Below are 18912 nucleotides of genomic sequence, written 5' to 3'. Positions count from 1 at the left end.
TCTGGTCCATGATATAGTAGGTTTTTTGGGTTTTTTTCTGTGCCTTTGAACTATGAAATATTTTTTTTCTTCTTCAGGTCAAGGCAGAGCACTCTGATTGGTTAAGATGCAATTCTGGCAGGATCAGTTAGGACTCAAGGCAGGCAGATCAGAAGACAAAAGTGTTCTCACACTACTTAAGGAAGGTCCAGATAATTAATGCTACCCAGTCCAAAAGCCCAGGAATATTGTAACACTACAAGAAGACACTAGCAAGTCTTTGCTCCTGCATGAGAATGGCTGTGTGTGTGTACTAAGTTCATCTTGAACCAGTAAGGAGCAAATCCTTTGCTGATATAAACCAGATTAATTCCATAGACTTTCTTTCGGCAGTTACCTTCATTGGGAATTAGCAGCCCTATTTACAGAACTTTCCCTGTCAAGAAGCCTTGCTGTCACAGGTCCACCCTCCTGTTCCTTCCACAACACTTTTCCTCTTGGATTACTCCTGGGTTCAGTCGGCACAATGCTGTGTCCCTGGTTGGAAAGGGCACGTCTGGATGGATACAGAAGGTTGGTTGGCTGCTAGTGATGAATGTTCATATGCCTAGGACTGGAAGCAACCTTGGTATTGAACCAGGTGGTGAGGGTGAGGCTCTGGGGGAAAGGGAATGAAATCCCAAAATTTGTGGGTTCTTTTTCTGCTAACAACTTAGAACGGAGGAGATATAAATACGGCCCAGTACCTCAGCACTAGCCAAGGATTATGGCTTAGCTGAACATTATATAAATTTGCATCCTGCTTTTTATGGCACATTTCTTGCACTGGTGCCATCTTTTGTCTGACACTGAAGTGAAATAACCACAGATAAAACCAGGAAAGGTCCTTGTGCATTTGATAACCTATAAGTTAAATTACTGTATTTTTTTTTCCTTTTCAGAGGCATAAAACATAAAATATACATCAGGCTTTTGCATGAGATTCCACTGCTGACTACAGAGTTATACTAGCTTATTACTCAGAATAGCAGGGGTAGGATTATGCTGTTAATTCCCTCACCAAAATTCTCACAGCTTAGCCCATACGTTTCTCAGGTTGTCCACATGTTTTGTTTTGTTTTGTTTCTTCTTTTTTCAACACTCTGTCACAGGTCAATTAACATTCTTCCACACACTCAGGTTTTCTAATGTCAGTCTTCCCTATGACCAGTAATAGAAGTCACACAAAAGAACAGCCCAGAACACTCTGTCAAAGAACGGCATTGGTGAGGAATGTCTTCATTCAATTTCATACATTCAGATCTAGAAAAAATTCAGACTGGCTATACTTAAGGCTTGTACCAGCTAATGTGTTAAGGATAAGTACGTCAACTAAGTCAAAAATGTTTAAACAAAAGTAAAATGCCAAGTTGCTCTGTAAATAAAGGTACTTAATTGTTGGTATGGAGCTGTGAGGTGGTTCTAGTGTGCTGCTTGTTGACCAGCAAAAGTTGAATCAATGGTTTATATAGTTGTCATGATAGTTGTGTCCACCGTACGTTAAAGCTGCATTTCATAGACAAAAATGTCACATTGGATATAATTTCCAGTAAAGTTTGTGCTGTCTACTGATCTAATTGTTTCTGACAGTCTAACCATTGTATTCAAGGTCCTTCAAGAAAATATACTGTACTGAAGGCAATGCAACCAGTTTGGTTGTGGATACCATAAGCAGAGAATTTACTTGGAAGATAATTATTTTCTGAAGCAACTGGTTTTAGAAGAACTCCCTAGTCAGTGCTCCCAACTAAAATAGGCTGCTGGTTGTTGCCTGCCCCACGTTACACCCTGTTTCCCAGAAAAGCTACAGAAAGAGTCACACCTTTTTTTTTTTTTTTTTTTTTTTTTTTTTTTCCTTTTTTACATGCAGACTGATACTGATATTTACCTGAAGAAATGGCCAGGATTTGTAATTTGTACGTATGTGCTAACCTATTGTGTCTCTGCTTCTCTGCATCAGCAACACCGAACAGGGCTGAAGGGACTTGGACCACGGACCCAGTCGGGATGTCCTGACCTATGGGGGTTGTGCTATAGCACCAGCCTGGATATTGCAGAAGCACTGAACAATTGAGGCTGGAAGGGACATCAGAGGGTCTCCAGTCTGACTTGGTGCTCAAAGCAGGACCAGCTATGAGGTCAGATCACGTTTTTCAGGGCTTTATGCAGTCACGTATTGAACACCTCCAAGGATGGAGACTAAAAAATGACAGGTGTTCCTGTGGTGTACAAGACACTTAATCCAGTCTAAGATCCAGTGTGCTCCCAGAGGTAAAATATAGCAGCCAAGTGATGGAAATACTACTAGTCTCTGTGCAAAGGCAGAAGAAGGATATTCTCTCAGACTGCCCATGCTCAAGAACAAGAAGGAAGGGAGGAAACGGGTGAGGCAAACAGATTTCTTGATGGTTTTAATTACCTGTGTGACAGGAGACTGAGAGAGCGCCACCAAAGAACAGCCCATAGACTGGTAGCAAAATCACACATTTGGTTTGGAGATGTAAAATTTTAAATGCCAGGTCTAAATCAACAAAACAAGAACCTCCATGCCTGTCTTCCACTTGACAATGAGTTCCCTATAAGTTATCATAGCATGAGCAAGTCAGCCTCATAAATTTTTAAGGGAAGAACCCTAAAATATTTTGGGTTGTATTGGTTCCAGGCCACGGATTTAAAACTTCAAACACTCAAGGGATTGAAAAAACCAGTTCCTTCTTCCTCTTCTCTAAATCAACTTGTTATCCAGAGGACTATCCAACCTGACTTTGAAAATTTCAAACTTTTAGTTTCCTGGTACAACTTAATTCTAGTATTAAATTCCACAGTTTTATTGCTGATTCTAAGAAAGAATTTTCCACGTTCAAGAAGTTACACGGCTGCCTCTGATTTTTGGCTCATAATTCCTATTTCCTGATTAGAAATAGTAAAGAGCAAAAACTGAACCTAATCTTAGTTCTCACAGTCCTTGAGGGAAAACTATCTCTAGGTCAGGCTCACAGGGAAATTGCAGAGCACAGCACTATCCTTTCTACACCTACATTTATAGCAGGGCTAGATCCAGAGGGAATATTTACTGCAGCACTTAATAGGTTTATCAAAGGTAGAACTTCAGCTGCATAAGCTGCAAGACCCTTCAGGGATGGTAAGATGATTGTTTTTACACTGATGGTCTTTGCCAGGGTGCTTATGACTGCTTTGCAGCTGCTTTGCACAGACACAGTTGGTGTAAAATAGCCTTTGGCTACCTATGAATCAGTCCCCTACTTGCAGCAAAGAGTGAAGGATTTTGCTCAACGTCCTTAAACGGGACAAGTACATGCCAAACCATGGGAAGAAATCAGCTCTGAGTTAATTCTGTGTGGCTTTTTGAGCAAGAAGGCACAGGAACTGTAAAGACAATTTAAAATCCTTGTTCTTTTTATTTTTTGGCTTGCATAACTCATCCCTTTTTCTCTGCAATTGCAATGTGCTTTACATAAAAAAAGAAATCTTGTTAGACAGATGCTTCAGGTATTCTGAGTATGAGTTAGGTTCAGCTACATAGGAGCAACTGCCCCAGTAAGAAAGCCACAGAGCAGGGCAGGGTGAAAAAGCAATAATTTGATATATTTTTTCACAATTTTTTTTTTTAAATGCCAATTTCACAGTCATTCATTTTTCCTCTACAAGACGTGCTTTGTGATGTAGCAGAGAAACTACATGACTGTCCCTTTAAAAGCCATCAAACCAATCAGCAGGTTTAACTGTCAAGCAAGCTGATGTAGGGCTCTTTGAATTACTGAGTGAGGGATATTCTTCCTGCCAGGTCCTGTCCCCTGTAGGCACTGCAGAGAAGTATTATAGGGCAGTCCTTACCTTGGGAATTAGCCTGCAAGACCCCAATGCTGTCATCAAACTGCATAGATTTGATGTTGAGTGACGCCAAGATGCATTCCTTGTCCTGCAGCGAAGCATCATCAATATTATTCTGATTGGCTGACAGGATAACGCACATGTCGCAGAGGTTGATGTTGACAGCCCTTAAATCAGCCCGACTTAATGGCGTACCCTTCGGCACAGAGAAAAAAAAAAAAAAAAAAAAGGAAAAAAAAAAAAAGAGGGGGGGCAGGAAAGGAAAAAAAAAGAAAAACAAATTAAAGATTGAGAAGGAGCTTTGGGAAATTATTTAACAACTATCTTTTTTATGCTCTGACATTAGGCTGGTCTAACTATGTGCCAGGGAATAGGAGATGTGTGCTAATCTAAAGGGTAGTTGGTGCTGATGGCAGCATTTTAGGTTCAGTCTCAATACTGAGTCAAGCTATTACTAACAAACAAGAAACAGGAATAATGCCAGCATTCTACATCTCATCGGTGACTTGAAATTGTCTTGATTTAAGTTGCTATCATGTGGCAACCTCTGGCTCTCCGAATATAACAAGGGGTGTGTTTAAAATGTCTATTTATCTACTACCGAGCCACAATGGTCTTGGGCAAAAGAATAGCAATTTAAACAGGAAAGCATTATGTGTCCTACACATTTGAAAGGTAATCAGGATAAAGCTATTTTTTTTCTACCTGAAGCCATACACAAAAAAGGTTAATCCTTTCCAATGCATGCTTTTGGTGCTTCTAGAAGGAAAACAAACTGATCTTCAAAGCTGTGTGCTTAAACCCTTTGAAACAGAAACAAGACTATCTTACTGGGCACAACTCGTGCCACTTCCCTACTGCCACAATTCTCAATCAGGGAATGCAATAATTAAAATGAAATACTGTGGCAGTCTGTGGTTTTTTTTCCTTAGTTAACACAACTAAGACATGACATTTAACCCCTTATGCTTTGTTTAAAGATAACACTTGCCTTTCACATGCAACAGTCCACATCTCTAGTTACAAAATACTAAGCCTATGTCACAGGGGCTGCAAGGTCCAGGAAAAAAAAAAAAAAAAAAAAAAGATTTTTGCATGGAAACTAGATTCTGCTCTGCTGCCTCACATGGTTTGGTACCCAAAGACCCTAATGATGATGAGGAGACTAAGCTGTCCCCTTGTCACACAGCAACTTTCATAAAACCAAGTCAAGACCCTAGTCTTCCATCTCCTGTTCACTCATGGTGAAAGTCTCCTGAACTCCACTGAGAATATTCAGTGCAAAAGTGAATTTAAAATGCAGAAAGTGAAGGCAGAGCTCAATTCTTATTCAGTGATTGCCACCTAGTTTCAGATACCAGCCTGACCATTCCACGTTACTTTCAATAATCTGAGGCATGAAACCTTGTGGGAAACAGTCTATATCAAACAGATATGGTTTACTCATAAAGTACTTAAAAGTTAGGATATTATTATTACTACCACTTTAATTCTGCCCTTTGTGTCTGTACTGTGCACCAAGTGAAGCAGGATTTCTGTGGGGAAAAATAATATACAATCATGTAATTAATTAAAGGCTTACTCTTAATGATTTTATGCAAAGGGACAGAATTAAGGCTGCCTGAGGATATTTAAAATTGGCATTTGCCTACTTTTTGAGCGTTTAGTCAGCAGCTTAAATGCCTCTTTTAATACAGACTTTAAATGAAATTTCCACCTTTTTTTTTTTTTTACTAAACCAGAACAAATGTTTTTATATTCAGCTGTAACCACATCCCCATTAGATATCAGCAGCAAATTTTACCTCGTGAACCAAAGCACAAAGAAGTAAGAAACGAGTTTGAGTGGCTTCCCTGTAACACATCATTCCTACCAGTATGATCTCAGAAAGATCAGTAGAATTTTAAATTAATTATATCAGAATAATGCTGACATTTTAAACTTTATATCATCGTTTTGAACCACATAGGCTGAGGAAGATAAGAAAAGAAAAAGCCATGAAATCTGTGTGGTCTGCTCAGCACTCTTGATCATCGTGTAAGATACAATTCCTTTACATATTCTGTATTTTTAAAGGAGCATCAACTATTTAAGCTGTTTAAGTTGAAATTAGTCCATAACTACTTTTTGGTAGTTATGGACTACCAAAGGACCTCTGGATTGTGGGTTTAGTGGTTGTCCCTACTAAAATCAATACGAGCTTTCAAAAGGGTCAAGGTTTTGCCGCACTTCCACACACAGGTATGGCAGGACGCTGAACTGAAGCGCTACGGCAATGCCCCTTCTAGAGTAGGCCAGCCTACAGGAAGGTTTTACGACTATAGAGGGCTATTACGTAGAAAGAGTAGCTAATTTTTTTCAAAGGTTTTGCGGGCATAAATACCTAAAATATTTGGTAATTTGGGTGCAAACTGATTGGGAATGTAAAGATGGTGTACATTTCCTCAATGCTTCTTCAGAATTTAGAATTAAAACTTTACAAACACAAATCATTGTAATGGATATGCATTATATACTGGATAGCTTGGAAGTAGTAGCTGGATTCGATTTTGCCCTACTATTAAACATATTTATTAATTTAATTCTTATTCCTTAGTCTTTAGCCTTCACAGTGACTGGAATTAAAATGAATTGGCAGGAAGAGGAGGACGGTGACCAAATCTGATACTGACACCCTTTTTGTGACAGCAGAGAATCTTGTGACACCATCTGTTGTATCAATTAACAGAGAAAAGCCAATGGCTAACACTAAAACTGCATTTACACTAAGACCGACCTACAGCCTGAATTAATCAAAAAGTGAAGGCAGCCTTCCCGTTCTACAACTATTTTCCCAATTATTCAGCCTAAGTTATATCCATCACCGATTTATTTATTTTTAACTGCTGAAATGTTATTATTAAGTACTGGTAAATTGTTAAGTTTTCAGTCTGATGAAAACATCCAAACTAACTTTACTCTGTAACGTACATAGCATTCTCTTCTATACTCACCCTGAGGCCTTCTGGCCCTCCTGCCTACACCTTTGCGGGTCATTTATAGCTATAACCATCCAAGATCACCAGTTTGAAGGGCTTCACTTGTTTGTCGTGTTCCCACACTTTGAGCATGCATATGAGCGAATGATAACAATACATAGGAGAGAAAGGAATCTCTGGATTGTGGGTTTAGTGGTTGTCGCTACTAAAATCAATACGAGCTTTCAAAAGGGTCAAGGTTTTGCCGCACTTCCACACACAGGTATGGCAGGACGCTGAACTGAAGCGCTACGGCAATGCCCCTTCTAGAGTAGGCCAGCCTACAGGAAGGTTTTATGACTATAAAGGGCTATTATGTAGAAAGAGTAACTAATTTTTTTCAGAGGTTTTGAGGGCATAAATACCTAAATAACATAATAAATAACTACTGTCATTCTGTCAGAGAAATCACAACATCAAAGCCAGCTTACATGCAGAGCACTACAGCGAATGTTCGATACATAACACAGCTAATACATTTGATAGCAGCTGAAATTCATCCAATGAGGATGATGAGGAACCGAACACTGCAGCAAATATCTTCTAATAAGGTCTCAAAGGGCTCTGTTTTCATAGACACAGTAAAGGGAAAATCTAAGTCCTCAGGCCTACAAGTAGACAAAAGTAAAAAAGCCTAAGATCAAAGTCAATACGAATCTGTCCAGTTGGTGTCCTAAATAACAAAGTATCAATAATATGGCTTTGGACTTACAGGCAAGATTGAAACCTTGGGGAAGTTATGCAGTGTCTCCCATTCCCTTCTCAGGTATTCAAGTGAACCCACAAACACAATGTGCTTGAGTTCATGGTAGTGAAAGTTGCTGGCTCGTAATGGCATCACTAAATTTCTTAATCCAATCAAAGCAGATTTAACATCCCCAAATATGCAAACGACTACATGCCCACTTAAAACTGTCATCGCTGCTTCACTTCGAGTCTAAAGAAAAAACAAAACAAAACAAAAAGACAAGGGAAAAATGAAACAAAGGGAAGCTTAAATCATATATTGAGTTTTAAACCAGGAAAAACACAACTCTCAATATTGTTTTCATGCACAAAGAAGCGGTTTGATAATAGCTGTTCATTTTACCCTTAGTTATCATTTATTAAACTTGCTCAGCGGAAGAAAATTTCGTTCTTGTTTGCAAGTCCTTCGATGTTCAGGAAGACATTGTACTGGACTGAATTCTGGTCCTATATGTGTTTCTATATATGTGGATTAAGACTCTGGTTACAATCAAAGTACTATGGGTTTAGCTAAGAACAGATTTTGACCTACTACATGTTTAGTCATTAGACGGATTATAGAAAAGAGATGCAAAACGACACCTTAGCTGAATACTCACTGGTGGGGTCTTTTCAGCATCAATTTGGAATGGAAAACGTGAGCGCCCGATGGTCTTAGTAGGGCTTGGCGGTATTACATGTACCTTGTGAACTGAGGACCATATTCTCTTAGAGTCAGGGTTCTTATTTTAGGACAAGCTGCTACCACCCTGAGAAGCAATTGAAGAACGCTTTGCACTGCTCTGCTTTACAATGGCTGCCCACAGCACTCCACAGAGCTTCTCTCAGTAACAAAAACTGGGTGGGCAAGACGACTAATACTAATTTTTCAGGCCTTCTGCACTTCCTGACTTGTTCAACAGATAAAGGGAAAAAAAACCCTCATGGAGAACACTTGAATGATGATCAGAATTATCTTCTTGTCTCAGTGACAAGAATAAATCTTTGCACTAATTTCATCAGTGGTAATGTCAGTTGAGCAAGCAACTCAAACACCAATATGATTAAATAAAGTCATTAGGAAAAAAATGACCCTCATTTCTGGAGCCAGTCTTAGCTGCACTCCAGCGAGTAGCTGCAGATCCACTTAAATCATATTGCCAAGAAGTTGTACACTCAGGATTGTTACAGAGATGTTTTGACCATGAATAAAACTAAGACAATGGTGAACTGCAATTTTTTCTTCTCGCTTATCCATAGGTTATGTCCTTCTTCTAAATTATAGAAGCATGACAAGGTGCAATACAGATTGGAATATGCAGCAGAGGTGTTCACTATATAAAGCGAACAGGAACCCTGGACATTTTCTCATCAGTTGAAAAATACATGAGTTTTCTCTAGGGCAATTACACTGGTTTTTACACAACTCTACCAAGAGAGTGCTCTTGGCCCTTCGAACAGCAGAAGACATAAGTGAATGCTCAAGCATGTAAGTTGTCCCATGCCTCTGCCTATGGGTCCGGAATACTCAGACTTTACAGGACAGAGACCAAGTCTTGAAAAAAATTACGTAAAACGATGTCACTCTGTAGTCATAGAACTGTATGTAGCCACAGAAATTTGACTGCAAGTCAAAAAAAAAGTTCTTACTGCCTGTTACTGCTGGAGGACTCTCACAGAGCCAAAACAGACCTTGGTCAGAAAAATGAATTATTTTCTGGCTGAGGCATCATCAAGTATTGAATTGACAACCTGGGAAATCCCATCATCTTCAAATTATGTACTAATTTGTACTTGTGTGCTCTCTAAGGACAGTATTAAATTTGCATGGATATGAATGCAAACGTAAATTGTGGACTGTGAGTTTCAAAAGGTGCAGGGAAGCATTTTGTTGGCAGCGTCTTTATTGATGGTGATGCACAGAGCTGAAAGAACCTGGCCAGACTTGCAGACACAGGGGCTAGTAGGGGGAAAATTGGCATGGCATCACCAAGAGGTGATAAATAATGCACTCCACGGTGCCATTTTGCAAGAAACACTTTTCAAAGTGGGACAAACTGTAAAGGTTGTTGGCTAAAATGTGTTTAGAGCATGAGGAAAGATTTCTATCTCTGTCGATTATAAAGTACTGTACAGCAGGGCTGCCTCTCCTTGCCTGCTGGGTTCATAAAAATGCATACTATTTAAAGCTGTTCCACCAAACTCTGTCTCACAGATCAGTCTCCAGAATTTGGAATTTACTTGCCTGGCTGTTTAAACACTGATATTTCAATTCCAGGCAATGCCACGGTTATTACAGGAGCCCCTGAGGAGAAGTGGAGGCAAGCTTTTAACCCCTGACTTCTAGAATAAACCAGGGCTGTCACCATCACTGGTTATACCACACCACAGCGCAGGAAAATCTAAGAAAGCGAGCTCAGGAAACGCTTTATGAAGTGTGACAAAGTGAAGATCCACCAGGGATTTCATTTCAAGTATCATCACTTTTGCACAGGAGATCCAGAGTTAGTTACTTGTTACTCATAGGCATAAGTACACGAACACAAGTGGCACAAACTTTCACCGAGCAAAACAGACCTTGATAGGTCTTCTAATTATTTTTAATGACTTGAGTCAGTTTGATGGTTTCCCCAGTTAAACAAATGAAACAAACCTAGACTACGCTTGCTGCAACATCTTACTGTGGCCTATTTGGGCATCTTGGAATGCAGGAAATTGGGAGGAGTTCTAATAGAGCAAAATTCACATCAATAAATAAGAGAATGCAAAGCAACACTTGCCTGCATTAGAATCATTACTGCCTTCTGTAAAAACATAAATGGGGTATGTAAACATTTAAATATTTCCAATCATAATTCTCTAAAGATTTAAACCACATATGCGCATTTCAACTTATGAAAAAGAAATTCTCTATCTTGGACCAATTTTTATCGTTGCACTTGGCATACAGATTTACATAATCATAATTCTTTAACCAAAATGCTAGTTTCAATTACACCACGATGTGTTTCTGATTTCAATATGCTGGATTTAATGATAGTAGCGATTAATTTATTAATCCATTACACATCAGTTCTACAGCTCAACCAACCTTTTCAAACACAACTTATCATCAATACCTACCAAAATGACTTTTTCAATGTCCTTGGCTGGACACCAATGAAACATCCCTGTAGAGTCATATTTTTTCACATTGGCATCCATATTGTCAATCTGCTCGTTGCCAGGAATTAGCAAGGGGTCGTGCCTGGGGAAAAACAAGTTGATGACAACATAAGTGGAAAATATTATGAATTATGAATGGAAAGATATCCCAAGAGCTGCATACAAAGAGGGATAAAAGTGAAAAAATGAAATGTATTTACACTTGAACATGCTTTCAATGCGAGCACTTTTAAACAAAAGCTGAAAAGAAAAAAAAGTCAATTTTTCAATTTTGGGTGCGTTTTCAAAGATTTTCTGTACTCTTTCTACACAAATAACCATGTCAAACAGGGCTTTCTGACATCATCACATCCCTAAAAGTTTGTTTTTTTTTTTTTTCTTTCCTGTCCCACCCCTCAAAATAAATATCAACGTTACTGTTAGCATCTGCAATGAAGTAGAAGGGATAGGAACAGAGCCCCATGCTGGCTGACTGGCATAAGTATGGAAAGCCAATTACTTGCTTTTACCACATACAACTTCTGACATGATGCTCTTCGCAGTAAAAGCTTTAACAGGCTGCACTTTAAATATTTTAGCAATTTGCCCAATCATATTTTGCTTTCCCAAACTGAAGCCCTTTAAAGATTCAACAGTATGTCATTTTAGAGTCGACTGACTAACAAATGCCCACATCTGGAATACATGATTTCAATACCAAACAACAATGTCCATTTTCTGTGGCAACTCTACCTGTGATAACCTTCTAACTGCTTTTACAACAAGATTTTAAGCCTCAAAGGAGAAGCAAAGGAAAGACATTTTTATAAACTTGCTCTCCAGCTATTTAGTTATATCTAAGGGCAGACACATCCAGTCCTTTCATTTACATCAGACATTAAGCTAGTACTAAGTGACTCCAACACTCCCAGACGCACCCCTAAGTGATTGCTCTATACAACAGCATTAGAAGAAGGACCGTGTTTACAAGGCACAGGGTAAACTGACCCTAATATCTTAAATTCAAGGAGGGAACAGAGCGTTGTCTGGCAAAAGTACAGTCTTTAGCTTTTTGTCATGAACACTTGAAATATCATGATGCAGAATTGTAACATCTCAAAGAAGGAAGTATTTGCAATGTAGGAATATGCTAACTACTCTGAGACAGCTAGCCAAATTTTAAAGCAGTTTGCTTTTTGAAAGCTGTTCGAGAACATATTAGCTGAACTCTCAAAACTGGAAAGTTTCCTGCTTTTAAAGCACATGAGCTGCAGCCTGTGGTATGAACCTCTCTGCTGCATAGTCTGCTAAGGCAGACTTTGAATACTGTGTATGAGAGAGATGAATTTACCCTGAATAGAGTACAATAAGTTACCATGCTTAAAACAGTTATGCTTGCATGCCTAAGAAAGGTATAATCTCTAATTCCGTCACGGTGATTAACTTGTGTAATTTTATAGCCACTGATTATATATCCATTCAAATCAGTGGAAAATTCTCATTCATTTCACTCAAACAGGGTCAGATCCATGGGAAGTGGCTTAAAAACACTTGAGAAACCAATAATACAACATTCCACTTACACCAGAAATTTCTGATGCTTAAGAAAAAGCAATGCACTACCCGGCCAAGGCATAAGACAGACTTATCTGGAAAAAGGAACACCACGTTTTCAAAGTTTTTTATATTCACTCAACAGAGATACAGTTCAGTGCATTTCACTATCAAGCTGCTGGCAGCAGAGGAGTCTCTGGGGGTCTGCCTGGAGCCTCTGACCCTACTCCAGGTTTAATAACAAAAAACCTTTGCATAAGTGCGCTCCCTCTTTTGTAGGAAGCAGAGGTGGCTTCCCGGTGAAAAAGCTGTACCAATGGGTTCTGTTGTGAGGTTTTGATTGGTGTGGGTTTGTTTTTGTGCGTGTGTGGGGTGGGGGTGGGGGTGGGGGGGTGTTGTGTTTGTTTTGTTTGTTTGTTTGTGGTTTTTTTTAATTTCTAGAAAAATATCTACTGCATTTTCTTACTCCATCCATCAGTGAGCTGCAGCCACGGTAGCTTTGGCTGAGGGCTAACTGTGATGCTGCTCATAGGGCATTCCTTGCTGCTCATAGCGGCTTGTGGTACAGCAAGGTTTGCAACCATGGAGACAATCCCACTGGAAGGTTGCACAAATGTTCAGACAACATTTTGTGGCGCTCTGTCCTTGCTGGTTTTTTCTGATGGGGTATTTTAGCTATGTGTTTCAAAATAAGGAAGTTTTGCCAAATGGTTGGGAATCTTCAGGAGCTTCCACTGAGAAATGGTGGGTTTAGGCTGGTTTTCCCCAAACTGTCACAAGACACTTCTCGACAAGCTTTCCTAGAAGAGCACTGAAACAAAAGCAAAGTTCACTGATCAATTCACCTCCTTCTTTCAGAAATCAGATGCTTATAGGAAGGGATTTAATTTTTCCCTCTTTCCCTTCATCAAAGAAACTATAATCAATCAACTGGTAATAAAGGCCACATTCTAATTTTCTAATCAGTGTTTCTTTTCTGCTCTGAGATTTAAAACTAGATAGATTGAAATGAATATTGTAACAGAGCAGTTAATAACAGATACCTGACATCAAATTATGGTTAACTGCCTTGGGGTATAAGGCGATAGTGTGTGAGTGCTTAAAGCCAAGTGTAGGTCTCTTTTGGGTAAGCGCCTCGGATCCTAAAAGGAAATATTCAAAGTAGCTCGTGCCAAAGATTTATTAGACATTTACCTCAATACTATATTTTCTAGTTATCTCAGGTTTAAACAGACAGCATGATATGGAAGGGATGAAGAATGAGAATCATCAGATATAACCCCCTATTGAAGTTTTAGGTAACAAATTGTGATTCAAAACCAAAAAAGGTGTTTATTTTTTCAAAATCAATACATGCACTTATTTGCAATATGATAAACTGTTTGGATCCTGTGCTTCACTGCTCAGAGTACAGCAAGTGGGAGCCTTAAAAGAAGCAGATGGTATGGGACACAATAAAGCATGCTAACAGATACTATTGTACTACTTTTACTCTAGCTGAATGAATTATTGCCCGAGAAGGAAACCGTGATAAGACTAACAATGCTTTGTGTTTCGGAATCTGTGTTTTTTTACATAAAAGTTTGTTTTTCAGATTTAAATCTTCTGTGCTAAGCTATTATTTTAATCTCTCTTTAATGAATGTTTTTTCATTCTCAGTAGAGCAATCCCTGAAGATGTCTATGAGGGTTGAAGACTGTTTACTACTAAAGTCCAACTTTGTCCTCAAATGTTAGAAGATACACCGCCTTATGTACTTCAAAATGGAATTGATCTTTGGACTTTTTGTTTTAAATAAAAAAAATGGTCATTTTATTAAGTAATAAAGTAACAAAATAGCATTACTACTTTGGACATATACACGCTCACTAATCTGATGATCTAAACCTGTTTTGCAAATAGTAAAAAGTAATTAAGACAGACACACAGAGGGCAAGGCTGTCAAATCTGCCTAAGGGGTTTGGACACCCTCTTCCCATTAAAATGTATATTACAGAAAACACTACAGTTGTTGCCCTTGCAGCCAAATCATGGGGTGAACGTTTCTCAAGCCTCTCTGCCCCCCTCACCCATGACGATGGCTCTGTCAAGCCATGCCTGAGTCACACTGGCAGGTCACTGTGGAAATGCTTGTATGAGCGCTTCAGCTATTGTGTTCTCCAGGGCTGTGAAGTCATCTGCTTGAAAAATCCCAACTACAGGAAGAAAACCACCTTTTATCAATTAAAATCCATAACCTTTAATTGCAATGTCGGCTTTTATGGCTTGCAATGACAAAAGCATTTGGTCATTCCAGCTAGGAAAAGACAAGGATGTATAGCATGCATGGGAGAAAAGGAGCAAAAGTTACATTTCCCTCATCCATAACCCCAGTTTAAAAATAGCTTCTCTGGTTCTTATGGCAGATATTATGTACACATGACTTGAAGAGCAAAAGACCATCTTTTCAAGGTTTTTGAAGAGCACATAATGCCTCTTATGAGCAATTAAACTTGAAAAGGATGCTAAATGCCATGCTACAGCTGCAACCCCAGAAAGCCTGCCTGGAAGACAACAGCCTAAAGCAAAACCGTAAATCCCACTTCCAGCAAACCTATTGCGAGGAAGCCAACACTACACGTTCCAAATAGCACTGCTCTCCTAGCACACGTTTGTAACTACTGCAAACTTATTTCCTTGGAGGTTTTGAGCCTGGAACTTCTGAGTAATGACCGGGGATGGACAGAACTGAAAAGACCACTGGGGCCAAATGGCTGCCCCATTAAATGACTACTGTTTAGCATACCCTTGTGTGCTGGCATGGTTGTCTTAATGTCTTGCTATCATTCATGTGCAACCAAACATCAGAGCACATAACCTCTCTGATGTGCAGCAGAACTGCTCTGTATAGCTGAATACTGGGAACAATACTCTATGACTAGCGGGGACCCCAGCGCTGCATGGAAATAAACTGCAATCTGTTAGTCTTTGCACATCAGCAAAACAATGTCTCGGCTACTTTTTATTCTGCCCTCCTTATATCAATGCAATGGCAAAACACCCCTGGGAACAACACAACTGGTCTTTAACCTGTATCTGGTAATGTTGGCAATTATGCCTTTCTCAGGGAGATACGACATATCTGGATGCTGCCCACCAAAAGATGGTTAGCCGTCTGCTGCTCCAGATCCAGGGTCTTAAAACTCACCTTGCACCTGGACCAAGGATTCTGAGCTTTCCTACCCGACATAGGTGGCTGCATGCTCACGAGTGTATACGCACACGCTGAATTTTAGTGGGAAGGAGTGGGCTTGCCAAAGGTAAGATAGGGATTGAGGGCACACTGGAGAATGTCTCGTGCCTTTGAAATTTCTCCTACAAATACCTTAACAAACCATGGCAATTAACATGCTGTTAGTGTTAGATACGTGCAGCCAGTGCAGGTGCTAATAATTCAAAAAGCATTTAGAGCTTTTACACCCTGGCTGAATATTTCATGATGCGCTGCATGTTTCGCTATTTACTCAGTGGGCCTCTGTCACTTCAATCTTCTCTGACTGCTTTGACTGGTGCTATAAAGCTCAACCAAGATAGAGTGACGGCTTGTCACCGGCAAACTCCACTGACTGCAGCAGCTCGCTGGGACTAGCTGTGAAGGTTGTCACGACATTCTGATGGAATCCAGCAAATGTTTTGTGACTAATACACCCAACATTTGTCGGCTACCATTAGCCATTCCCTGTGACCCTCTGTGGTCTGTGTGGATGGCATTAAGTTGTAATGAGAATTTGTTGCCTACGTGTGTTAGGCTAATGACACTCTCTTACTGATCTTTCCTTTCACAGGTTAATCAGGAATGAAATTTGTAAGGATTCAGTGCCCAGATGCACTGGGCTTCAGAGAAGACAACCCAGTGTGACAAGAGAAAGAAAACCTGCAGTTTACTCTTAAATGCTTTCACTGTCATATTCAGAAGCTGCCCCAATATTGGTTACAACCTCACACTGCCTGACCTCTCCCCTAAATCTTCAAAGAACCACCTATCTAACATAGTGGTTGGTACCCAGCGCTCCGTGCTAGCTTACGGGCTGAATGACAGCGCTAAGAATCCCAACAATTCTCCTTCCTTCCCTCTTGCTCTGCCCAGACGCCACTGAAGTTTTTTTATCCTCAAAAGCCTTGCTGAAGAGTTCACGTTAATTTATCAAGACTACCAAGGACAGTGAGATAGAGCTGTTTACCATAGGAATCTTGCTCATTAAAGTATCTTGATACCTCAGGACATGATCAGAATATGCTTCTGAAGGATGAACCCTCTCACAAAATGGTTAACTTCTAGACTTTTATGTGAGCAATTTAATGAGGGGGAGACAAGGCACGCAGCCAATGTGTCTTCTGGTTTTAATATTTCCCATTTATATCTCCTCAAGCTGCAGAACCAGCAATCTTTGAGGGGTAGGAGAACGTACCTGAAAAAAAATAACTTTTCATTTGGAAAAAAAAAAAATAAACCCACGGTTAAGTGGCATCATAAAATATAGGAGTGTTTTTTGCCACTTAAATGAAGTGTGTAGCCTTTATACCTTAAGATAAAAGCTACCACTCTCGCAAGTCAAAGTTTATAAGAATACATTATTTTCTTTAAAACCCAGTTTAAAGCTAAAGAGTTTTTTCTTTCCACTGCCTTGATCTGAGTGGATCTTCTGCTACCCTGAACTTTATTAAAAAGCCAGTTGATTTTTGCTGCTGCAAAACTCTCCTTTTCTTTCCTGACACAGCTCTCTCATCTCAAAAATACTTCTGCAAGATTCCACAGTACTCTAAAAATAAATAAATAAATAGATAAATGAACATATACGTCCGATACTGTTCTTACTCCCATGGTTTGTAACACAGCTACTGATGGTAGCAACAGTCGTGGGGCTAACATATACCACCTCCTAGTATCCAAACCATTTCATTCCATTACCTTGTTAAAACCAGGTCTAAGATAACACACCGATTACTGAGTTACTCCTGTTGCTCGTGTTTGTTGCAGTGAACTTGTAGAACAGAACCAGGAAGGGAGATGTGCTATTAAATACCTGTTGTGTCGCAGATTAGTTATCGCTGCTTAACTAGCACTGCATAAACTTAACCTCATAAACCCTTAACAAAGGACGTAAATTTTTAGACTACATGATGGAATTCTCCAAGGCTGAGGGACATAAATATAAACATTTGTTACGGCTAATCAGTGAGCTTCCACCTCTTCAGACCTTACCTTCATGCTTGGTTTAGCGGAGTCATGGAAAATGATCAGATTGAACTTATTTTACCAGTTTTTGCTTGAGAAATGTTCCCCCCTAGACCTCCCACCCATTGGTTTTGATTTTTTGCTGGTCCCTATGAGAAAGCTCACAGTTTCAGCTCACGGAAGGGCAGCACTGGCAGGGGCAAGATAAATTCATCCTGAATGGCACTAGCAAAAACACATGTGTACATTTGAGTGCATGTAGCTGCTTGGGCAGAGGAGGAGATAAATGTGCACAGCCATTGTTCATCTACTTAGCATCCTATATCCAACTTCAGGAAAAAAGACAGGAGGTTTCCCCCTGAACTTCAGATAAATAATCTCATTAGGCTTCTGGAAAGGTATGCCAAAAAGCTCACTTTTTTCCGTGTCACTTAGCTGGGTCTTGACAGTCTTTGAGCAAGTTTTATGGTTTGGTTGGGAATTATTTTAGATCCTTGATCAAGAACAATCCTCAGGCTTACGAAATTCTCCTTGGCAACACACTGGAAACCCAGTGTCCTCTGATGCCTCTGATTCTTATGTGATCAGGGACACTAATGATAATGACCCTTTGCTGAGTATGCTACTTGTCTAGAGGCCTATGTCAACTACACCACTACATTCAGAGTGGACAGGGACAAACTATTTGTTTGCCTTTCAGGCCCCTTGGGCCCTGTCACATGCTATTTGTTCTTGCATTAAGAGGTACTTTGACTCAGCTGGGCTGACATTTCCTTCAAGTCAGTGTATTCCACTCATGCAGTAGCAGCTACCAAAGCATTAACTGCAGACTTGAGCCCCAGAAACAATCCTTTTAAGTGGCTTTTTTGATTCATATCCAGGGATTTTCACATTTTTACTGGTCATTCTGGAATCCAAAATGACACATTTTTCTTTTTAAAACTAGCTTTGCTATTTGATATCTGGGCAACATAGCCTCCTCATATTTAACGTGGCTGTTCATCAATAACATGCATCAAAACCTCTGACTCTGAGGTGATGAACAGGTGACTTGATATCACTGCATGACACCAGAGGCATCAACTGGCTCTACTTTCCTTCTCCATCTCATGAAGAAGGAGGCCTGATCTGTGATTACTCTGCTGCTTAGAGCCTGCCTTCCTTTACCTTCCACTGCCTATTTGAATTTTACTTTTTATTGTAATAGGATGTCCTGGTGTTCATGTCTCCACAGGAGAAGTGCCCGTTCTTTCCTGTCAGAGTTTATTCTGAAATTATACCCATGGTTCTTGTGAGTTAAATGGGACAGACTTCTGTTGATGTAAAACAGATCGAAATAACCATGACAATGCAGAGTATTTTTCTAGTTAAGTTGCATTTGTAGCT

The 18912-nt window shown here is 39.7% G+C and overlaps 1 protein-coding gene across 26 annotated transcripts in view; it reads right to left on the bottom strand.

The window, feature by feature from the left end:
- The window catches only part of KCNMA1 (potassium calcium-activated channel subfamily M alpha 1), a 505772-nt gene that overhangs the window by 48983 nt on the left and 437877 nt on the right, over positions 1–18912 (bottom strand). For all 26 annotated transcript variants that reach the window (XM_055720090.1, XM_055720092.1, XM_055720089.1 and 23 more), the window contains 3 exons: positions 10737–10860; positions 7600–7824; positions 3874–4066 (listed from right to left, as the gene is read on the bottom strand). In XM_055720090.1, the coding sequence (XP_055576065.1) occupies positions 3874–4066; positions 7600–7824; positions 10737–10860 (542 nt within the window). The remainder of the gene's footprint in view (positions 1–3873; positions 4067–7599; positions 7825–10736; positions 10861–18912) is intronic.

Source organism: Falco cherrug, chromosome 9 (assembly GCF_023634085.1).
Source record: "Falco cherrug isolate bFalChe1 chromosome 9, bFalChe1.pri, whole genome shotgun sequence".
NCBI lineage: Eukaryota > Metazoa > Chordata > Aves > Falconiformes > Falconidae > Falco > Falco cherrug.
This window is presented reverse-complemented; position numbering and strand designations above follow the sequence as displayed.